At 42.8% G+C, this 24,530-nt stretch overlaps 1 protein-coding gene across 2 annotated transcripts; it reads right to left on the reverse strand.

Annotated features, from left to right (window-relative positions):
* Positions 1-1,048: 1,048 nt before the first annotated feature.
* On the reverse strand, positions 1,049-24,204 carry pla2r1 (phospholipase A2 receptor 1). 2 transcript variants are annotated; one of them, XM_056413015.1, is made up of 30 exons: positions 23,945-24,204; positions 22,325-22,705; positions 22,012-22,185; positions 21,428-21,592; positions 21,096-21,209; positions 20,155-20,304; positions 19,646-19,840; positions 19,390-19,553; positions 19,021-19,131; positions 17,038-17,150; positions 16,786-16,958; positions 16,466-16,674; positions 15,663-15,808; positions 13,643-13,727; positions 13,402-13,537; positions 13,270-13,305; positions 13,004-13,164; positions 11,759-11,823; positions 11,235-11,338; positions 11,008-11,144; positions 8,562-8,679; positions 7,837-7,976; positions 7,575-7,716; positions 5,700-5,935; positions 4,018-4,192; positions 3,780-3,914; positions 3,298-3,420; positions 3,042-3,218; positions 2,734-2,769; positions 1,049-2,064 (listed from the first exon to the last, which is right to left on the reverse strand). In XM_056413015.1, the coding sequence occupies exons 1-30, from the start codon at positions 24,087-24,089 to the stop codon at positions 1,847-1,849; spliced, it is 4,464 nt and encodes a 1,487-aa protein (XP_056268990.1). In that variant the 5' UTR covers positions 24,090-24,204; the 3' UTR covers positions 1,049-1,846. The 2 variants fall into 2 exon arrangements, with proteins under 2 accessions (XP_056268990.1, XP_056268989.1); XM_056413014.1 differs by having other exon boundaries at positions 13,643-13,722; positions 15,619-15,808.
* Between the last annotated feature and the right edge of the window lie 326 nt (positions 24,205-24,530).

Genomic DNA, 24,530 nt, shown 5'->3' on the forward strand with positions numbered 1-24,530 from the left:
GCTCTTCTAGTTGGCCCCTCCACGTTCATAAACACAGAAGAGTCTCTTCCATGATGCGGCTTCACGCCCACTCGGTGGTTTCTGTCAAACTGCGCGCACGTTGCGTGTTTTTCTTCCAACGACTGCAAAGGAAGTGCAGCAGCAGCATTAGTGATTTATCTCGTGCGTACAGCGGCACTTAATGTTTGTAATTTGTCAGCGTAGCAGCTGATCTGAATTATTAACTACTCTGATGTCAGATACCACCAGAGAAAGTCAATAGCTGCAGTTTGCCGTCTCGTTTTCTCCCCTGAAACCTTTATTTAGACAAGCTAATAGACTGGCTGGAGTGCGTTTTATTTAAGCTTAATCACACATTAGCTAAGTATTGGTTTTTTTTTCACACAAGGGTCGACAAACTTAGCAATGTTTGGCAAAACGTGTGTTCCATCTGTGATGTACAGTGAGTCACAGAGAGAGAGAGAGAGAAAGAGATAGTAATAAAGTCTGAAAAGACCAAGGATACTAATCAAGGTGCAAAGAAAACATTTAAAATCCTTAATTACTTTAAACCTACCTTTAAAAATTGAACATAGAAGACAGAGCAGTCTCGTTTCCAGTCAATCTGGCTGTTCTTGGTCACTTACATATATTTTTTATTGTCACTCATTTGGCGTTTGTATACATAAAGCAAAGCATTCTCTTACTTTAATGGTGAAAAGCTACAAGCAAGCAAGTATTTCACCATCACTTTCCATTAAAGATGCAGTGCATGTATCCAAAAGGAGTGGACTAAATAGTTTACAAGCGAAAGTGACCAAAACTGCAAACAAACCCTCCAGAGAGCTCATGTGGGTATAGATAATGCATGGGAAGATATGATTACTGTAGGAATTCTTTGATCTTGTTCTCGGAGGAAACAGCGCTTCATGGCCGTGGAGACATCCTGCTGCCCATTTAGACTAAAGGAAAGTGAATGAATTGATCACCTGAAAAGAGGAAGCGTTCGGAGGACCTTCTTTTTCTTTGAGTGTTCTTCCCGCAGCAAGACTCAAGTGATGAAACTGGGAATTGTTAGGCCGAATAGCAATTTATTAAAACACAAAGTGAAAATACATCTGGTAGTTTGCTTTGCATCAGCAGACAAGGGAATGACTTCAATCAACAGTTATGCCTCACACATTTTAGTTAGTTTTAAACCTACAACTCTTTTGTCAATATACAGCATGTGTACGTAAAAAAATAAAATAAAAAAATCCAAAAGTAATACTGATAACAATGCTGCCCCTCACGGGTGCAGCTCCAACAGCTCTTGAAACTCTGAATGAAATGTACAAAATATTCTTTCGTCATCAATCTGCCTCCTACTTATGACAATAAAAGTTACTTTTGACCCGACTCCTTTCACCTGTTTTTATAAAATTGAATACAAATCTTTCATTATACAAATAACTTTCCTAAATACCGTTTCCAACTATAATTGATTACGTACTCACACTGCGGAGTGTTTGGTACCTCTTTTAGCACATTTAGAAATCTCTAGCATCCCTTCTTCCACAACCTCATTGATGAGTCAACCTCAATGTCAGTCGAGATGATTCCAATGTGGGCTCACAACAAATGTCATTAATAATCATTTGTCTCATGTAGGTGTTTCAGAACGCATGAAAACTGGTGAGAGCAACCAGGATCCTTCAAGCACGTTCTCAAAAATCAACAAAAGAGGAAACGTCTGGCGTCCCCATCTCACCACGGTCCTGAGGAGTCACAGCTGTACAGTGTCATCCACACCTGATGGGGAAATGGCGAGAGGCTGACAGATGATGGGAGGAACAGTAGAGACCTTTCAAAAAGGAGTCACTGAGCGCTATTCTCCCGAATGAGCCTCCAGGTGTGTGATCAGCACATTTCCGTCCGACTCTGTGGCCTGCGAGCCGGTTTGTCTGTAGTAGGCGCTGCCGAGCGTGGGAAGCCCGCGGAAGCGCGAAGTGTTCCTCTTGTACATGAACCACATCGCCCCTGCCACCAGGGCAAAGATCAGTACGGCCACCAGCACGGCGGCGGGGACAACGCCGTGGTGTAAACCTGAAATGCACAACGTGATAGCTTTTAGGTGGCCTTTTTGAATTATACAAAGAGTAATGCTGATATATTATATAACAGGTAGGCCTATTGAGATCAACCCCTCTATGAAAATACTCCACAACAAACAAAAGCCCTGCGATCAAATTTTGTGGAGTAAAAACCCTTTTAGTATCTGTAGTAGTATAAGTATGAAGTTGCATAAAATGGATATATTGAATTGAATTTGAACTGCCGTGCTTTTACTGAAGGTAAAGAGCTTTTCTGTGCAAAGAAAATAAGCGTATTTCTCTTAAATTCAGTTTAGTTTAGTCCGCACTTTTATAATCCATCCATCTGACAGGTGTGGCATGTCAAGATCCTGATTAGACTGATCATTACTGAAATGTGCAGTTTTATCACTAAACGCAATGCCAAAAATGTTGCATGTTTTGATTCAAAGATGAATCCTGTGTGACAAAAAAATGCACATCTGTAGCCCGATTCGTGTGAATTTCATAGTCCAGACATTACAAATGTATTTCTTCAAGATAATACTGCACATTTCAGAGTAGCCTTTTATTGAGACCAGCCCAAGACACACCTGTGTAATGACCATACTGCTTAATTAGCATCACACATCAACAATCACCCATCCAAAGTGTAAATGGTTCAGATGAAAGTGCATTTTACCATTTAGCGGTTCCACTTCCACCTCAGCGATTACATCTGCAAAAGAACACATAAGCATATTATGTTCTTGCATCGGTGAGCCACTTTGAAAGCACAGACTTAGTATTCACGCCGCGACTATCAGAATTGAGATTTTTAAACCTGTAATACCAGATTCATGTTCACTTTGTGGCAGCGGAAACCAGATGTGAACATGTATGCATCACCATATTATTTTGGGGGGCTACAGCAACAAATATTCCAATATGTTGTACGAGTTCAATACAGGGGACCCCGTAGTCGCTCAGAAGGCCCCCACTACGACTCACTTGAGGTCGTTTTGCAGACAAATCCGAGTCGCTCGGCGCATTGCGACAAGTGCCACACGCCGTCAACCACCCTGGTCGTAACGCAGGCATCTGCAGTCAGCTGCTTGGAGTCGGGGGCTTTGTTTGGCCAGTTGATGTAGTCCACAGCTGAGCCGTCCACCCAGGCCATAGAATCAGCTGAAAGCACAAGCCACCAGTTGATTAAATGGGATTGCAGGGTACCGTGATAATGGGTACCAGAGTGGTCGATTCTTACTGTCGGTGTTGAAGTACATCCCCAACCACACAGCGTGGTGAAGGAACCCCGACGACCACAGCTGCTCCAGAACAAAACGATTCTCCGTCTCGCTCTCAATGGTAAGGACGTCCGAGGTGTTGACTGGGAAGTGACAGCAGCAAACAAACTCACACCCAGCGTCCGTTTTAAAGCAGCAGTTTGACATCTTTTGGAAACCCTCCGCAAGTCAACAAATACCTGTCCAACTATTCCTCTCAAAACACGCTAGACACAGTGTGGCTTTTCTAATTGAGAACTCAACCACAACTTTCTAAAGAGCTCGAGCTTCATCAGAGCAGCTCCTCTAGTTGGCCTGAAGGGGGAGTATGTATTCCATAGTGCAGATTACAGTGACTTAACATTTCTCTCATTTCCAGTCATACGATTGTCATCAATAACAAAACAACGGATCCATGACTTAGTATTGATTAACCACACAATTTCATGTGATACATCTCTACCTTTCTGCCTGCAGTGCTCTCTTGACTCTTGAAATGTAAGCTTCTGCACCACAGGCTCAAAGTCGTAACAGCCATGTCTGAATTTCACCCATGTGGAGGGACACGCCACCTCGTATGAGATGAAGGGTTTGTTGCCTGAGAGAGAGAGAGAGGACAAAAGGCAGAAGATGCCTTTACACATGATGAGGGACAGAAACTCAGCAGCTGAAGAGGTGTGGTGTCGAGTGAGCACACTGACTTGGTGGGGGGACATGACACAGGGCTCCTGGGAGCGGAGTTTCACAGTCAGCTCTCCGCCAGCCTCCGCTCACATCCATGTACACACACTCTCCCGTGACAAAGTCGTCATCGGCCGCGTCCCAGTGCGTGTACACCGTGTCACTGCCATCTGACCACTGGTAATTGATGCCACTCTGTAGGGAAGTGACCAGAGTGTCGGTGAAGAAGTTGCATTTGTGGCGACACTCCGGCAGGAACACTCGACACTTACTTCACACGGACCTCTGACTGTGTTGTTCTTTTTTTTTGCATTGCAAGTTGTGCTAAGATCTTTTTTTTTACTTGAATAAATGAAGGTTTTGTTCACGACCATGCTTTCTGAATTAATAATTCATCTAGAAGTGTCACAAAATGTAAAACTCATATTGAAATAATCTTCAGGAATAACATGATTTGCATCAGTCATAACGCTAAACTATGACCTACTCCAGTTATTTGTTAGTTTTGGACGGGGATGGTTCGTATAATAATGGGTGCAATAAATGTTAAAAGAACAAAATGATTGGTTCATGAGACAGAAATAAACGGAAACAAGATCAGGCAAGATTTAAAAATAAAATAAAAGAGAGGTAGAAAGAGAATTGTCTCTCTCACGTCTTGTGTTCATTTTTCTCCATGACTAAGATTCCACGGTGGCTCTGCTGGGAAAGTGCATGCCTGTGGATGGACTAGCTCTACGTGGGCAAAAGGTCAAGAGAAAAGCCATGGAGGCATGTCAGTCAACAGTCACTAGCTATCGGCGAGCTTCTCTTTAATGCTAAATCGTTTATATAATCTTTTCAGACCTTTTGTTTTACTTTCCTTTCACAACTGCGGGCAGCATATTTTACGATATTCTGATTTTGTTCCAAGATATTTTTCTTTTACGATAAGCTTTCTGTCTATCTATTACTAAGAAAAAAATGAAAAAGCTCAGGTGGTGCATCAAACACCTGGATACTCAATCAAATGTTATGATTTGCCAGTGTGATTGGAGTGTTTAGCCATCTGCATGATCATGTGGGATAGGAAACTGACCGCCAGTTGAAGGATGCTGATGATATGTGGACATGCGCAAACTATGCTTTTGGTAAACCAAATCATATACATTTAAAAAGCACATTGAAAGTATTTTTCTAAATTCATCTCATGCATGTTGATGTGTATTCTCGATTAAGATGACAATAGAATGCTGCAGGGAAGTTTACAACACACTGGTTTCCTCAACAACAACAAAACTAATGGGATTTTTCCATTGGATTATTTTTTTTAAATGGTAGATGGTTAGTTTAGCATAAAGACTATCAGCAGGAAACCGGAGTATTGTCATCACCATCACCGTGGGATTTAGCTAAAGTAAAAGTAATAGTTCTACACTTTTGTAAGGATGAAACAAAATTGCATTAGTTATTTTTCTCCTGTTTCCTCTCTTTTTGCTAAGTTAGCTAACCGGCTGCTGGCTGTAGCCTTATATTTACTGTACAGACATGGGAATGCCATACCATCAATCTTCTCATTTAATTACTGCTAAAAAAGGTAAATAAGCACATTTCCCAAAACGGCGAACTGTAGAAAAGCAGACACACACACACACACACATCTCTCCAGCAGACATATACAGTGCAGAGGTATACAGTGCATATTGCAAGAGAGGATACATACGTCTTGACTATACAGTCCAATCCAGTGGGGAACTGCCAATCTATTGACAAGGACCGTAAGGAAAGCCTGGTGGTATGCATCTGTCACGCTCACGAGGTCAGAATCGTTCTCGATGCACATATGCATGGCCCCGTACCAGCTCATGTTGCCGGACACAACCTTGTAGCTGCGGCTCCTGTATTCAATATTGTCAGGGAGAGGGTGGTGATAGGAGTGTGTGGGGGGTTTGGATATATCTGTTTCCAGACAAAATAATAAAAAAGGACAAAAGAGGGGAGAGTGGGAAGAAGAGTAGAATGATTACTTTAAGTTGTTCCAGTTTGGCACACCTGCAATCACCAGATAACTGATTAGCTGTCACTCAGAAATCAATTAAAATCCGTAATTTGACAATTTGGGCTGATTTGCATTCTTTCAGAGAAAATTAATATCGCTCTCATATCTGAGTAGTGACTTCCATCAGTGAGTCCCGTCATTATTGTGAGGTTGCCAAGCAACGAGTGGAGAATCACAGACTCCCAGTTTCCGCGCAGATTAAACGAGAAGATATAATGCGTTTGTTTTAGAGGTGCTGCCAGGCTAACTGTTTACAGTTGTTTTGCTAATGCACCATTTCCTGGCTTTGGCTTTGTTGTTACTGACAGTTATGAAAGTGGTATGAATCTTTTATTTAACTTTTCGCAAGAAAGTTTCAAACTATTAATTTAAGGTTAACAATAAAAGCTTTCCACTATCAACAAAAAAAAGCATTGCAACCTGAAATGAGGGCCTGGTGTGCCCATAGAAATGTGACTTGCCACCATCACTGGTATCATGTGTTGAGAGTTTCATTCAAGTTAAATACCTGACACATTCCCCATAAACGTGGTCATTGTGACTCTATGGGTCATTAAAACTTACGGGACACGGGAAAACAAGGATATCAGGGCAAGCTGCACAAGCCTCTTACTTCAGCCAAACAAAGTGAATTTAAGAGTCATTGTCGAAACAATAGAAGAACATGGCCACATGAAAACATGACAGGATATAATTTACCGTATTGTATGGCTTTGAAGACACAGCAAGAAAAGTGAATGCAGATTAAGTCAAATCAACCATGAAATGTTGTGAACTTAATAAAAAAAATTAAAAAATGCAATCTATATATGACATAATTGCACCGGGGTTGATTGTGCTTTGTTGCACCTGTTACACCACACTCAACTGTTATATATGTTCTATATACAGTATAAGACATTCAGAGCATTAATCAAGTAGCAAACAACTACCTGCTCCGTTAAGATAGAGCGGTGTACTGGAGTTGCTTCTCGGTGCTTTGTTTACAAAGCCGGTCTGCTGGCTGGCTCATCGCCGCTGCTCTGCAGTCTGCTCGTATGGCGGTAACAGCTGATAACAGCTACCAAACGATTGCAAAAACAAAGTGGCCATTCTACGCTCCCCTCCCTCCACTGTTACCTCTATCAATACTGTTTGCGCTGTTAGCACCTTATCCTTTGCCATGCTGAGAGCCATGTTAAGGCAATGATAGATGTGTTCTCAATTCCCTATTGAGCTCTTTAAGCTGCTATAATTTACCTTTATAGTTCATTGTGTTTTGAATTGTGTTCATGTTTGTTCTCCTGTTTCTGAAGCAAAGTAATTTCAGTTTTGTTAATTTTTCTGACATTTTTGGGCCAGTAACACAGTTATGAGGCTGTCAGAAAAGAAAACACTTGACAGCACTGATGGTGATAGTTTCTTTGACTTCTATAGAGAACAGGTTATGAGAGAAGTGGAGAATGTGATCGGACAGCAAAAGACAAAGACAGACGTGCAACGAAAAAGACGAGCAGTGACAGAATAAAATCAAAGATCAAGAAACTGTCGCAGTCTTACCTTGTGGTTTTTGACAAACAAAGCCATACCCACTCTCGCTGCACTTCTCATCGTACCACTTTCCTGTCAGGTGGAAGTTGTGGTTGTTTGACAGAACAGTGCACAATGGCTCATCCACAAATCCACTGAGCCACTCATCCTCCTGGAATTCATAAAGCACATATTAATACACTCAAACCCATTCACAAAGGCACATTTACAATGATTGGTTGCAACAAATTGTAGCGGTGTAGGTCAACCTAAAGTATTCAAAGGAGCTTACAGTGAGATAGCTCTTGGGTTCAATTGGAGACCAGTTGGTGTAGCTGACGGATCTCCCATTGGTCCATCTCATGGTGTCCTCATCCCGCAGACCGATCCACATACCTACAGAGCTGCCCTGGAGCAACATAGTGATGTAGGCTGTGGGAATGATGGCGTAAAAATAGAAAAATTAAGAATATATTAGATATATATAATCAATTTATATATATATATACATATTTATATATATGCAGATACATACATCCAACACCCAAATATATACATACATACTGTCATGATCTGGAGTTTGTGTCTCGTTTTTTGTCTTATTTTGAAGTCCTTGTGTCATCTGTCTCCCTGTGATTGTCTGCCCTGGTCCTGATTATTTCCTTCTGTGTGATTGCTGGCCCCGCCCTCATTGTGTCCACCTGTGTCTCGTTCCCCATTGTCCAATCACCTCCGCCTGCCTGTGTACGTAAACCCTGTTCGTCTCATTCCCAGTGTGGCTTCTTACCGTTTGGGCCACGTTTTGTTGTCCTGTATGGTTTGTGGAATTAAATATTAGTTTTTGCAGTTATGTCGGCATTTGTGTCCTCTCTCGCTGTGACATCCGTGCACACACACACACACACACACACACGTGTATATATAGCACACTGTGTGGTCTTTCTAACATGCCTACCAAAGACCTTGTCTGATGGTGTTTGTAGAATAAATTAACCATTCGTCGGACGTTGCCTCTACCTTGTTCAATCTCGTTCTCTACAGCAACCAGCGAGCCAGCGAAGGAGGAGCAGATGGACTGAGCATCTTTCCAACTCTTTCCCTCATTTGGGCTATCAGGGATGTGAAGCAAGAGACACTGCAAACACATACATACACACACGCACAACATGAATATCACATTGTGAAATGCAAATCATAATTCCTCCACCACCCGGACGCCTGTTTGGAGAAGTTAGAAGTCAATGTAAAAAATCCAAGCATGTAGTCTTAATTCATAGACTGAGAAGGATGTGATTTCATGTTTTGCAGCTTTTTGCACCGACAAGAGCTCCGTTTCATACCTAGATTTGAGGGAAAATATGAAAGATTATAGATTAAAGATATGAAATGTTAACCTCCAAAAAGACACGTGTGCAGGTATATTAAAACAAGTTTGAAAGGGTTTCTTTTGTGGCCTATTGGAGGAACAGTTAGAGTGAGCTCTCTACCACTGTAGTTCTCCAACACGGTTCAAGTTTAGGTTGGTTGCAATCCACAACCTCAACACCGGAGGCCGCCAAATCCTACACACTGCACCTTTAAAGTGTCAACCATGAAATGCAGTTTGAGTATGTATTTACAATCTATGCATGTATTTTCTTAAATGTTGTTCTCATCTCTCTCATTCCCCTTGTTTCCTGTCATCACCCTAACAAAGGTACAAAAACGAAAGTAAAGACAGCTCTTTGTTCCATATTTTGATATTGAGGAGAGAGGAGGGCAGACATTGCTACAAGGCTTTCCATTCTGTTTAATATGCAGAACAATGCATCTGTTCCAGGTCACCAGGCCTCGTTTAGTAGCAAACAGTAATGAATGTCTGGTTACTATCAGGTTTATCACAGACTGTTTTGGTGGAAATGAGGGAAATCTTTCTTTTATGATCCATTCTTGTATTTTTACTTGAACAATCCAGTGCTTCTTTTGAAAGTCCTTTAATTTTGAGATCTAGTACAAGACAATATGATTTCATAGAGGATCCTCTGGTTTTGATCTTTGTGACGGTTGACTCAGCCTGAGCATCACCAGCGGGGGGTTATTCTGAAGTTGTCAACATAACCCACTCAAAGAACAGTGAAAGCAAACACAAACATCCTGCTTCTACCGCAGAGGCAGCTGGGAATTTAGAAAGAGAACAGGATACAACGAGACGCTTTTTTTCTTCCGCAGGTTGCACATATAAGAGGATAATCATTTAAAATGGTAACAAACCCCTCATATGCTGCATTTATACACAGTAAATAAACATCTAATATAGTATAGTATATAACAGTATATGTCATCCTTTTTAATTATCATAATAATATATATTTAATATTAGTGTTTCATTGTCATTCATTATGTTTACACACCATCCTCCACTTATGATACTTGTTCCCAATACACCAACACATGCTTGTATCTCCTTACAACTACATTAAAAGGAGTTACCTGTGATTAAATGTTGCCTTATTGAGGGCGTTAAAGAAAACTGTTATATACTGAAGTTATTTAATGGATTATGAAGATATTAAGCTTTTAGTAATATGTGACTAATATGCATTGAGTTAAAGTAACATGATGCAACAATTGTACCTTAAAATAACAGCTTGAGAAAAATTGTGCCGCTACAGTGACTTTTAATATGGCGATTTGCGCCTCCGCTATTGCCATCGGGGGTCTGTGGGGAAATAACTCCGCTATGTAGGATTCTGGGGCTGCCCGATCCGGGGCGGATGTACTTCAACCTGCTTTCTGGCAGTGATTACGCAATGTCATATAGTGCCGCTCCACGCTGGCAGCTACAGTATAAGGGCGAAGCAAGCGAAGTCTCTTGTAATGAATTACACGTTCCAATGTAAATTATGGATATGTAGCTTTTTGGTGTTGTCAACAATATTGTATTCGATCACACGTACTCCACATTCAAACATTTAGAAAACAACGTATATAGGCTGAAAACGCGATCGGTATTTCATCTAAACTAAATGTTGTCATTCTTTTGGTTATGTTAGCATTCATCTCCGATATCACAATGAATAAAACTATGCAGTCATATTTATGTAAAATCTTTGAATATTCTTACCTTATCGGTTGACATCATTTATTGGTTTCTGACTTCGTCTGGTCATCAATACAAGTGTATGCGAGGCTGCATCTATCGTAACTGGGTATTTACGACACTGAAGTAAACCTTAAATACCTCAAAAACTGAAGGGGGCGCTAAAATGGAAAAACTCCATTATGGGGCTTTAAGGTTCAATAAGAGGTAAGTATGTTGAAGGTGTCTTCGCCTCAACTGACTTTAATTTACACACGTCGATGTCGCTGCTCGACCGAGCTCAGCTCAACCCTGCTGCTTGAATGTGTGTGTGTGTGTGTGTGTGTGTGTGTGTGTGTGCAAGTGCACGTCTGTGTGTGTGTATGTAGAAGTGTGCTTCTGCACCTTGTGTCCAAAGTAGAGCCATTTCTCTGGACATCCTCCGACGTAGTGCGGCTCCCTGGGAGTCTCCACCACAGCCACAGTCCGTCTCTTGCACACGAAACCGTGGAGGTCGTTGCATTTACCCGCCGACCACTTCCCTGCAACATACCAGGGGAAGCCCCACACAGTCTGGTACAGTGCGCGTAGGCGTTCATCAGGTAGTGTTTCTGAATGTGTGTTGCGTTTACCCGATGAAGAGGACATGGTGACACAGAGGCCGTTTCTCCTCGGGCCACCATCGGCAGGCCTCTCTGCCCAGTTCTGATATTCTACGTCCGTCTGGTCGCTCCACCTGCAAACAAATACATTAAATGAACGGACCTCACTGACTTACACAAGCCTCTATTGTACTCACAAACTCAGATGAGTTCCCCTTTCCCTTCCATGTTATATGTATTCAGTTTAACCGATTGTATGTATTTAGCTTTATGTCCCAAATGTGCAACATGCAAGCCAAAACATATGAGATTATTTCGTATTGCTCATTTTTCTCATTTTCCCTTTATCGAAACACTACCAGCAAACCGTTTATGCACATTCCAAAGCCCTGTTGCAGATTTATCTTTTTTTTCGGGAGTGGCTTCCGCCGTTGGCAAAACGCCCGCAAGCAGTGATCACAAATTGCTTTTGTGATTTAGGTCCCCGGTTTTCTCTAATAAGTTTGCAGTGGCAGCAACAGAAATGTTTAACAAACTCCAAAACACACACACACCTGGCCTCCTCTCCAAGCTGCCCAGTGGACAGGCCAATCCACCAGTCTGTCGGGCCCAGGGAGAGCTGAGGAGACACAGTGAAACAGAGATGAAAACGAGTGCATTTCACTGTTACCCTCCTCCTTTGCAACCCAGTCCTCACTGGGCCAGAAGATCGGCTTTTTCAGAGCCTCTGTGACATGAGCGGCCATTCAGGCTGCCTCCCTGGCCCGTGCTTCGGCTCTTTCATTGCATTGTTTTGTTCCCTTTATCCCCTCACAAGCCTCTACAACACAAGAGACTTCTATAGTGTGGTCCAAAAGGCCGCTGTTGAAACAGAAAACAGCCCTTTTCTCACTCCCAGTGTGTGGGGGCACTCAAGCATGACAGCACATGAGGTAAGTTTTACTTGGCCAAGTGTGTCTGTAAACACTTGAGTTTGTATGAGTGTGTCAATTGTGTTCACACTTGTTCATGCATTTGTTTGTTTTTCACTTTGTGTGTGTCAGGAGAGAGGCCTATTGGACCATCCAATGGAGCAGAGCCTCTGAGTACATTGCTTTGGCTGTGAACTACTGGGACATTGTGCTTCCGCTCACTGTAACCCCCCCCCCACCCACACACACACACACACATAGTTTTGTCCCAAAGCCCCTGGTTTTGGTTCTAGCAATTCAATTAGATGGCGGCCGTATTGGCAAAGGGAAAAAGTACTTGTTGGAGTGATCGGAGAAGAGAAAGATAAATGCTTTACCTGCACAGAGATAATACTATTTATCAAGTTGATTGGATGAAGATATTATTTTGTGCAATTGAGTAGTTATTTCTCTATTTCAAAATAAGCTGACATTTATTATATTTCCTTTTAAATGAGTTCTATCATTTTGTGAAAAATAAAAGTTATTTGAATGAATACATGTAATTTTACCGTGGTGCATGTTTTACAAGGGACACAAAGATATGAAAGAGTTATTGCAATCTTAATGAGGTTTAGTTATCACAATAATATCATACACATTTCTGCTGTGAATGACTTTGGCCGACATAATTATAACACAACATTCTGAATCTGACAAAGGCTATCGGGAGTGTTGTTCTTGATAATTCACTTTCATGTTTGAATTAAATGTGGACTGGGAAATTAATCATACCATTACGTATGATGCCACTTGATAGTGATTATATAATAGATGCCATCTTACAATTATATATCTCCTTCTGAGGATATTGACATTTTATGAATATGAGCAGTGGCAACAACAAACCCGCTGCAAGCGCTCCTTGACAAAGTGCAGCTCCTCTCTGGAGTGGATGGACAGCAGGTAGGCTCCCATCATCTGACAGGCCAGCGAGACGGCGTCCCAGTCAAAGGGCTGCTTCGCCAGCAGGTACTCAGCTCCGTGGTAAAAAACCCAGGGCTCGCTCTCTGTGGGGGAGCAAGGCGGACAATTATATACTGTATATACTGTATATATACGTCTATCAATGTCTATAAAGCTTGCGTTTGCCAGAAGTAAATGAAAATACGTACGCTCAGTGTACCAGTAGGGTTTGTTCAGTTGGTCACCTGCAACCAAAAACCAGAGTCTGCCTAAATACTGCGTCCCTGATGTGTGTCCAAGCAGTGTGTGTGCGTGGAGAGTGGTGGCGTGAGGGCGATTACCTCTGGACAGCTTGCAGATCCACTCGTGTTTGGTGTCACAGGGCTGCGGCAAGAGAGCGTTGGTCAGGTCGCTGTACACAGCACAGTCCCTCCTGTCATCCTCCTCGTTCTTGTCCTCTATGAAGGACGTCACCACCTGCATTGACACGCGAGACAAAACCAGAATGGTTACACCCACTGAATGTTTACTTATGTTCCAAATTGGCCTTCGGACACTTTGTGAACCTCTCCATGTACTCACGGGAGAACCATCGGACCACTCCCAGGCTCCGAGATGTTCCGGGTCTCTCTTATTTAAACCCACCCAAAACCAGCGGCCCTCTGTTCTGAAAAAGAGCAGCAGAACAAAATAAACACAATGCAACACAAGTCCATCTGAGCAAGTGTTTACATGTCAACATCTGACCGTTACAATGATCTCTCATGTACTTCACGAGCAAGCACATTGTGAAAGAAATATTTACAGTTGCACAGGAGTAAATAAACTGTTTATGATATATTCCATCCTCGTGTTTAGTTGTAGACTTAAGACCACACAATAGGACATTGATATGTGAGATGGTTTGTTGAAGCAATTGTTACCACATCATCGTGGTCTGGATTATGTCATGACACTCACTGTAGGTTAGCAAAATAAGCAAAATCAAGTAATTAGAAATAGTGTATATTGTCTTACAATGTTGCAGGAGATTCTGGGGAGTATTTGCACAGGTGGAATAACCAGAAGAAAATGTTGAGTTCAATTCTAGGAACTTTGGACTTCTTATTGTTCTTGTTTGCTCCCCCCCGGTCACATCAAACACACACATGCTGGTTTGCCCAATGAGCCTTCTGATCGGTCCTTTCTGGTTAGACGTCTGGCAGATGTCAATGTTTTCTTCAATTAAATTCTGAAAACCAGAACATCTGCATCCACGGATCAAGTCATATATCTTTATTAGGGCTGTCAATCGATTAAAAAAAATTAACTAATTAATCGCACTAATTAATCGATTAATCGCAATTAAAAGTTAAAAAAGTTCATTCTTTTAAAGACAAAACTTCACACAGAGCTGTGTTTTCAAAGAGGTATTTAATATCGTGGATGATAAATTGTTTCTTCAGTGAAACAAAAATATATATATTGAGACCCCATTGGTCCTGTCATCTTTAACATTGAACAGCAGCAGAACCAGTGGCCTTGGTAACTGACTGACATTCAAATATGTCACGTTAACCCTCTGGCATTTTACAAAATAAATTAAATTCACCGTGTTATACATCAAACATTCCAGAACAATCTCAGTTCTGAAATAATGTCCTCTGGTTCTCTGACTGACAGGCTGTGACAGACAAACGGATTGACCAATCCACCCAACACGTCGCCCTCCGTTCCTCTGTGTATCAGAGAAATGATTGAAAAAAAAAAAAAAAAACGTTTTAACGCGGCCATAACGCGTTAAATCTTTATATAACAACATTTAATTCATTTTTTATCCCAGTGTTAGGTTGTAATAGTTTATTTTGATTCTGTAGTCTTGAACTTTAAATTAATACATATAGAAAGATATTATAATATGCAAATGATTCATGTAAATGGCAAACATTAATGTATGTTGCTTGAGAGTGAATGTTAGTTTAGTATTTCAGAATTGTCGAAGCCGGTTGAAGCCCGTGAAGTGACTTTATTTGCAGACAATAACAGACGGGACTTTTATTGTGAAAATACTTGCTTAGTGACTTGACCGGAAGTGACGTTTTGACCCAGGGTTCGTGACGTTTGACCCCTCCATTTTGATAGCGGGACTTTTATCCAACAGGAAGGTGTTAGAGGATGAACTAACCTTTTAGAGAAGTGATTGGCTGATTTTGCGACTAATACACTGTACTGAGGAAATATCGTCCTCTTTCGTCTTATTTACGAACTGTAAATATCATTAATATTATTATTTAACAAACTAAATCAAATATTGTAATTAAAAAGCACTGCTCATTGAGATGCAAGATTTACTGAAAATACTAATGCTTGACAAATTTATAACCAAACCTAACTTACTTATTTGACTAATTATAAAAAGTATCCAATTATTGCAGGACATTGATATTCTAAAATGCTTTACTTGGTTTCATGACTTATTATGTTTTTTTATTGGGGGCGTCCAAATTAATCCTAAAACACATTTCATGTACAAAACTCATAACATTCTTTACCCCGAGCTCTATGCACAGAACAATAACCTGAAGCATTCCTGCACTGACGAGGCCCAGAGGGCTGTACCAACCCTTCAAACATGGTACTGAGGAGCTGCTTAACAAACACCTGCTCCTCATAGTGGTAGAAGCTGGCCAGCTGAGTCCCGAGGGCCTGGCAGAAGAAGTCTGCTTCCACCCAGGAACGCTTCATCAGCACTTTCTCATTGTGGAACACCTAGAAGAACAACACTTAGTTAGTTTTCTGTTTGTATGTATATTTAAAATATATTCTGTTTTTTTTTCTCCAGATAATTTTAAAATGTCCCGGAATGAGAATAAAATGTGAAAATGTTAAATTCCTTATGAATCATTGTGTATAGATGAGGCAAACAAGGAACAGGAACATTATTAACCTGCAGTAAATATATTTTAACGTTAATTTACTCTCAAATCTTTTCTCCATTAAAAAGATTGATTTTGAGTAACTTATTTGTTAAGTTAGTACTGTCACCTCACAACCCCGCCTTGAGCTCTGTCTATAGAGCTGAAATAATAAGTTAATTAAGTTGTCGTTAAACAAAAAAAGTTGGTTTGTTTCAAATGGTAGTACATTTTGAATCTTTTGGACTGCTGGTTGTCCAAAACAGAGGAGGTAAGGACGACTAGGCCGACTGTGGGTCAGTGGTTAGCAGGTCCGTCTTTCAATCAGGGGGTTGGAGGTGGCCTAGTCGATGTGTCCTTGAGCAAGAGACTTAACCCTGAATGTCTCCCTGTAGTAACATGATTGTAAGCTTAATGTAATGTAATGTAAAAAGGAGAGAAGGTGAGTCAGAAACATGATTCAGGACAGCTGACGGGGAGGAGCACAGAGAAAAGACAAGGGTGATCCCACCTTGAAACAGTAGGGCATCCCAGAGCGGGATTCCCACCCTGGAGGACAGGGGACGGAGGCATCGATGTGGTGCTCTGGCTGCTGGACGCCGCGGTAGCTGCTGATGCTCTGCTTACACAGCGACAAGGCTTTGTGCGACTTGCAGTCTTTCACCTCCCAGTGACCCAACGCAGGCCCGTCGGACATGGCAACACAGCCGCCAGCACTGACTGAGGAAAGGAAAACATGAAGCCGTTGAAAACGAGGAAGGAGGTTGACATGAGACCAAAACACAGCGTACTTATTTATAATTAGGAAAAGAGAAACATTTTCCAATTCACCCGGCTGGTGTTTGTTCCAGTTTGTGAAGGTGAGAGGCATGGAGGTGCTATTGTGAAGGAGCCAGCTGTACTCTCCCCTCTTCTCCAGGTCCGTGAGGCCGATCCAGTAGTACCTGCTGCTGTTGCTGGTCCCTCTCTCACTCAGCAAGCTGTTGACGAACGCCTGCTCAAACCTGCCAGCACGAAGGAGACCAGAGGATGAGGAGAGAGGCCACAAATACAACACAGCCGCCCATTAGCTGAGTAAAACACCTGTTGGCCACAGTCAGGAGAGGAGCAGTGCAGTAATATCCCATCAGTGCGTCTTCATAGCTCTGTTCGTGGCCAGTCACAGTGTAGCAGGCGTGGCCGTGACGCTTCCAGCCCTGCAAGGTCAATAAAACAAAATCAACTTGTCACACAGCGTGTCACTATGTTTCATTTCCAGCTGCAGCTTCTTACAACAACAACAATAAATACCGTACCTTTGCGTAGCAGAAGACCTGAGATATCAAAATGCAGACAGAATGAGAATTAAGAGACAGTTCTGTGTTTGTGATGCAGAAGGAGAGATGATTATCAACAAACTTGGTCACACTTTTTTTTGTCCGTCACACCCAGTGAAGCACTGATTGTGAAGTCAGATTGAATATCTTTTTGATCTTCCTGTTCTTCTGTTTTTTTTTCAGGCTAAACCTTATGTGGCTGCTTACATTTAATATTGAAGAACTTTGGATTCTTGTGTTAAATTTTAAAAAAAACTTTGTAATAGCAAGACTAACAGCGCTACACTAGCAGCTCTGTGAGGCTGCAGTTAGGTACAGCGGTGCTTGGTCATGCTAATATGCTTAAAGCAACATTGATCTCAATAGTTCCCAAAGTTATAAAGGTTTCCTTTTAGCATCACGACCAAAACTCGGGTATTGTTCTTGGCACGTCTTCTGAAATCTTTCAAAGCGGCACATTCCTAATCTGGAGCGATGGTTACCTTCGCATTGAAAATGCGGAAGGTTATGTTTTGATCGCCGTGTATTTATTTATTTATTTGTATGCGTGTTACTCGCATAACTCAAAAAGTATTAAACCGAATCGCATGAAATTTGGTGGGATGATTGGTTATTATCCGGGGACCATTTGACTAGATTTTGGGATCGATCGGGTCAAAGGTCATGAAAAGGTCAACATCTTCTTTTTACCATAGCGCGGTAAATTTCTATCCAATTGGCATGCAACTAATGACAAAATGTTCATAATTCAATGTCCAATCTTGTGATATGCGAAGGTATGCGCTCTACCGAGTGCCCGTTCTAGTTATTCGATGCGATTGTGTGTATGTGTGCAATTATATGCACGTCCGTGTGTGCATACTCGACTGTGTTAGTTGTGTGGCGGGGTTGTTTTGACAAGTGGTGTCAATTTGCCCCCCCCAAGTTCCCGGCCCCTTTGACCCCTAAATCCCATCTACCCCCCATCCTCCCGATACTTGGGGACCAGAGCCCTACACAAACATTTACACAAAGACAAAACCCAAATCTTTCTTTAAAACCAAAGTGCCTGGACGTCGTTCTAACAACCAAATGACACGTCGGAAGATATTTACAACACAGACGAGGAAGAGACTAAAGTGTAATATATGGTTGTGTTGCTGAAGCCCGAATCCCCAGAATGCTCAAGCATGTCCACGGATATTACGCCTTCAGGGACATTTTTGGCCTGTTTCAGGGCATGTAGTTGCCCGATGACTCAGGAGTCTGATATTCTTGTAAACAGAGTCGTGGAGCAACACGAATGCCAGACAATACGTCAGCAGTGGAGTGAATCAGCTCATTGTGCTTGTGAAGGGGCAACTCGCTCAGAAGTCAAACTGCAGCGGGCGGGCGGCTCCGACTGCTGCACGCCCTGATCTGTGTGGGGCTATTGTAACTCTGCACAGCACATAATCCGCCCAACAAAGTTACAAAAGAAGTCACTTCGGTTTCGGACAAAAAAAGACAACTTTCCTTTTTTTCTTCAGAAGAACTGTCAATTTACCAAGTCAATACATCAGAATTTCTTATGCGAGATCCATTTTTCACTGGACTTAGGCAATTCTTTTTCCTATATAAGACATAAACAGACATCAGCATATATAAAAACAATGACCTGAAACTACGATGGACCATTCTTATCAGAGTTAAACTAAGAAGATTAAGTGTTATGTAGAAATGTGTTGTTCGTGACCCCCTTCTACTGTGTGATTAGGGAGAAGGTTCATACCTCAGGACAATCTTCATCCCAGGCTCCGGGCTGATGAGCGGATTCCTTGATTTCTCTTCGACACACAGCAGGCAGTCGCTCATCACATGGCGCTAAAAGCCAGTTACCTTCCTGTGAAAGAGGGCAACGCTATAACGCTCACAGTACTCAATAAAACATTATTAAAAAAGGGATTAAACTGACAGGAGTAGTTGATTCATTTAGTAATCTGCAACTTTTTTGATCACGGTCAAAAGGTGGTTTCATCAATGGTCATTTGATCACAGTCGTAAGAGAGATTCATTGCTTTTGTCGTCATTGAAGTGAATCGAATTCTCTTTAATCATCTTTGGGTTTCGACATTTTTACGGGAAAAGAATCACCTCCCACCTTCGCGTTAGCTTTGACACAGAGTGTTCCATCCGTCAGGTTGTGAGGAGGGTGATACTGGTGCCAGAGAGTGAGAGTCACCGGTGAGCCATCGGACCACTCTACGGACGGCGACGATGCCTGTTTCCAGAGACCGATCCACACCTCCACGCTCTCCCCGGACACTACGAAACACGAGGGCACGCACACACAAAGTAGTATTTAGTGTCTCCATCAGACAGAACTTCATTTGTCCGTCTTGCGTGACGCTGCTTACAGTTCTTCAGGAGCTGGAGCAGCATCTCCACCTCGGACAGGGAGGTGAGGCTGGTGAGGTTTGCCCCCTGAGAGCCACAGGCCCGGGAAGACTCCTCCCAGCTTCCAGCCTCCGTCTCCGACAGCAGCCGATAGCAGACGCCATTGTGAGGCCACCAGCCGTCACTACACTCTGTGTGGATATACTGCCAGTTCTCTGTGGGAGCAGGAAGACCAATAGGGAGAGGAGGAGAAATCACAACAGGAAAGACCCAAAAAAAAGAGAACAAATTCACAGCAGACACTGTTTTGGTTTAGCCACCGACCGCGCAATGGAGAGCGAGAGGTCAGAAGTGAACTCCCCAGGTGCAGCGCAGCTGTTGAGGACAGCAGCTACAAGAGCGAAGCTTCTTGTGCATTTGTGCGCTTTGCAACATAAGTCACCGCCGCTAGCCGGTAGAACTCTGGAGATACAGGCAAGCAAGTCTGCATGTCAGGTTGTGATGCGATGTGTCCCGCGTATGCTCTCACCTAGTGGCTCCGCTCTCCGGGTGTCATTAGGCGTCTTCTTACAGATGTACGGCAGGGCCGACTCACAGGACAGACTCTGCCAGTGGCCCTCATAGGCGGAGTTATACACTCCACACTGTCTGTTGTCCTGCAGCGGGCTGGCAGGCAGAGCTGATGGGAACACAGTGATGGGAGTTTTATTTTGAAAACCATTTATTTTCTTCCTCATCATATACATCATCATATATTTCCTGTACTTCCTCGTTTGCGTTCACGTCATTAAATTCAAATTTTCTTCATCTATCCACAGACTCACTTTCTGTTGCGAAAAATTAGATACATTTACTTTTAAATGTACTGTAAATTACTATAAAGCATTGATATCACATCAAATGAATGTATATTTTATGTGAGAATATTTATATATAATATATATATATGTTAGTCTATTGATCAAGTTTAGGATGTTTCTGTCTTTTCTGTTATTGGATTAATATGAAACGTATATAGAATAGATGGATTATATAGACTAATCTTTAATAATTTCATTTAAAAACAAAAACATTGTCCGTTCTGTATAGACCTGTTTTCAATGTTACAACTACAAAAGACAACATGTTAAGCTTATGGACTAAGCATCGTGAAAGAGACCGTTTATGGATTTAATAGTTAATCAGTGGCTCAGGTTTATGTCAATCAACACTACGTTCTCCAACGCCACACGTCAGAGAAGAAGCTGATGTTGTCTCTCTGGCTCATTTATTTATTTGTCATGCACACATTGTACAATCTGTTTCCACACTGTTCATTAAACCCAAGCGCAACTTTGTGCACAAAATTGCATGAGCTCTGTATGATCGTCTCTTGATAAAAATAAATGTTCAGTATGACGCATTCAATTAAATATTTATGTAAAAATGTTAAATAAATACCATGAAACGGAGTAAACTAATAATCAGTACCTGTGGTAAAATTAACCAGTGATAGAGGAGCTCCATCAGCCCACTGCCACCCCCGTCCATCCTTCAGGTGGTTCAGTCCGATCCACACCATCGCTCCAACATTTGCAAGTCGATCTAACACAAGACGAAGTTGGACAAATAATCAGGACAGCAGACGGAAAGTAATGTGGGCTAATGGATCGAGACATGGAATGACTTGAATCCCTCATGAGAAGCAGAGCGAATGAAGAATCTGTCGGCTGTGTAGTTCCAGTGTGGCGTTTGTTACCCGGTGGATGTTTCATTCAACAGCTCCGTGGTGCCTGCGGGTGTTTCCCAAACAGATGCCTTACCTCTGATGTACCTGTGCTCTGCCAGGCTGGTGATGCTGAGCAGATTTCCCCCTTGAGCCTGGCAGGTTGAGAGCGCCTGAGTCCAGGTTAGGATGGTGTACAGGTTGAACTGGTAACACGCACGCAGCTCCTGGTTTGACTCCCAGAAACGGTCGCAACTTAAAACTACGAGAGAGAAAATCACACAATTTTTAAAAAGCAGCAAGAAGCTGAGGATAGATGTGAAATGAGACAATGAATTTTGCGATTAAAATATAAAAAAACGTATGTTTGACTATGACAGTGACACAAATAGACGGTTTGTTTACGCACTGTATGGCACACAAGTAAGTGGACACCCTTAATGTGATCGTGTTTATTAACACGTTGCTATGGGAGGACTGACGTTGGGCGATAACGCCGAGCGCTCCTCGTTGCTCCCAGAGGGGCTGGACGCGCTTCAGCCACGCTATTCCACACCAAACCATTTCATCACGGGCCTCGCTTTGGGCATTACGTGATTGAAACCAGAGGCGTCCACATATTTCAGTTTGTGCAGTGTATCTGCTCAAGGTCAGTCCTTACTCCACTGCACACTTCTTTACCTGGCACCGGACAGAAGCCCCATCTCTCAGCCTCATCGTAACGAGTGGTGGTAGCACACCACTGCAGGTGGTCCTCGCGCCCCTCGGTCGTGCACTCGTGGTACCACTTGTTGTTGTATTTAAAGGGAAAAGCGCAGGGCATGCCACGTGCATTTCCCAACAAAGTGTGTATATCTGCAAATAAAAAAAACAAGTCGAGTAAGATTGGACGTGACAGACATCCGATGCCGACCAGTCAGAGAGCCGCTGAGACGTCTCTGTGGGTCAGATGTTGGATCGGGAGTCAGAAGACATTTTACCACCAGACGTTTACCTTCATAGGGATGTGAGCACGGGCCCTCTCGGGGTGTGCTGTACCTTTTCCACTCATGGTAGGAGTTTTTCTTCACCACCACCAAACGTCCGGCCACGGCCACCTTCCACTGGGACACCCCGTACAGCACGTTGCCGCTGCAGCGCCACCACAGCACAGGGAGGGCCGCGTCGCACTCGAACATGCCCAGAGGCTGCGTCGCGTCAGAGACGTTGAGGCCCAGGCACGTGCTGGTGCCCAGGTTGAAGAGGCGATGCCGGGACACCCACTTCCACAGCATGCGGCGCGTGGGCCGCTCGCAGTCCTCCAGCACCAGGTTGGAGCGGTCCACTGTGATGCAGCGCTTCAGCGGCTCGCTCTCCAGGATGAACAGACCCTTTTCTGAGGAGAGATGGGTGAGAGGTGAGGAGGAGCGGAGGGGAGGGGTGAAGGGCAGAGGGGTGAGAGACATTGGGACGGAAGTGAGGAATCACAAGAGAGAGGAGGATGGATTTAGAGAGAAAAACAAATAATGGATGAGCATAGTTTATGAGGGCATAACAGTGGGACTTCCAGAAAGTCTGTTCACAGAGTGAAGTGGGAATACTTGTTCTTTCAGCTTTAATATTTCACTTTTAATTCAGATGTTTTTGCACCAAAACCGAGCAATAGTCAAGCTGAATGAAGGCCTGAGGGAACCTTCGATGTTTTCCTTTTATAAAGGTCTCTGTGTAACTGGATACTCTAACAAAACCAGAGGATGCACACTGAATATATACACATGGCTGTGATGAAAGCAGCGAGAGGAATTGTCTCTTTCCTCACGTTACTAGTGCTGGAGGAGAAAAACAAGAGTTCTCGGTCCTCTGTGTTTGTACAACGAGTATCATCCTGATGGTGAGATACAATTTGAAAACACGGATTGCAAGGAATTTCGAAATGTTTTGATTAATTGACAAAAAATGTTTTTGTATTTTAAAATATCAGGCATACAAGGTGACAATCAAATTACTTGTTATGTGTAACCAAGGGTACTCTATTTAAGATGTAACGCTGCTGCAGATCAGAACTCCGTTGATCCATTACTCCACCGATCAGTCTTCTTGACTCTAATGTAACATGAAAATCAGCATATACTCAACTCTGAGAAACTGGAATTAGTGCACGTGTGATGTTATTCCTTCATAGATATTCAAAAGTGTCACTGATCATCAAGTCAACAAATAATTGCAGCCCTGCAAGCACCATTACCTGTCAACCATCCGCATGTTTCCTTCTTCAGATTTGACTCTGGGAGTTTTTTCTTCTTCTTGTTGACTATCAATACTTAATTAATCTTTGGGACAAAGAAACACGAACAGCTCATGTTTCTCTTCATATAAAAACATAACTTGCACATCAAACTCCTGTTACTCTTCTTTTCTTTTTACATGTAACTTTAAAAATCACTGTTGTAATGTGAGCCCAGCTGCAGCAGTGGGGCTCAAACTGTGGTCCAGACTAGAGGCCAGCTCGGGGACCGGGCTGCACTTATATAACGAGATGCCTACATGCTACATGCACATGTACGAGAGGCTCAGCCGTCACCACCAGCCTCAGAGACCACCGAGCCGCCGCTGCAGCCAAGATGAGCCGACTTACTGTGGAGCTCCACGAGCTGTTTGTCCTCCAGGACCGCGTCGGCTCCCTCGCTGACACACACGCAGCTCTTCGACAGAAACACCGCCGCGCAAATAGTCGCCACGACGGCCACGGAGTCGGTAAAGCGGAGCGACCGGGTGAACATTTCGACGGCGGGATGTGGGGCTTAAGTGCCAATGTCCGCACATTCCGAGGCCCCTGGTCAGAGAGGGAGAGAGAGACAGTGGGAAAGAGAGAGGGAGAGGAGAGAGAGAGAGTATTTCTGGGCTCGCTGGTTTTTCCCCCTCAGAGAACTTTGTGTGAAGTTTTTCAGCGAGGGACCAGCGACGTCACGTCTGACGGAGGAGCAGCTGCTGCTCTCCGGTCGGGAGGCTGCTCTCCTGCTGCCGTGGAGTGGCCACCGGGACACGGACATACAACTGGGTTTAGGTCATTTAATAATCTAGAAACTATATATATATATAGTTATGTATAACTATATATATAAATATATATAGAACTGTATATATATATATATAGTTATACATAACTATATATATAGTTATATTTATATAGTTATATATATAACTATATATATATATACTTA

Source organism: Pseudoliparis swirei, chromosome 4 (assembly GCF_029220125.1).
Source record: "Pseudoliparis swirei isolate HS2019 ecotype Mariana Trench chromosome 4, NWPU_hadal_v1, whole genome shotgun sequence".
Classification (NCBI taxonomy): domain Eukaryota; kingdom Metazoa; phylum Chordata; class Actinopteri; order Perciformes; family Liparidae; genus Pseudoliparis; species Pseudoliparis swirei.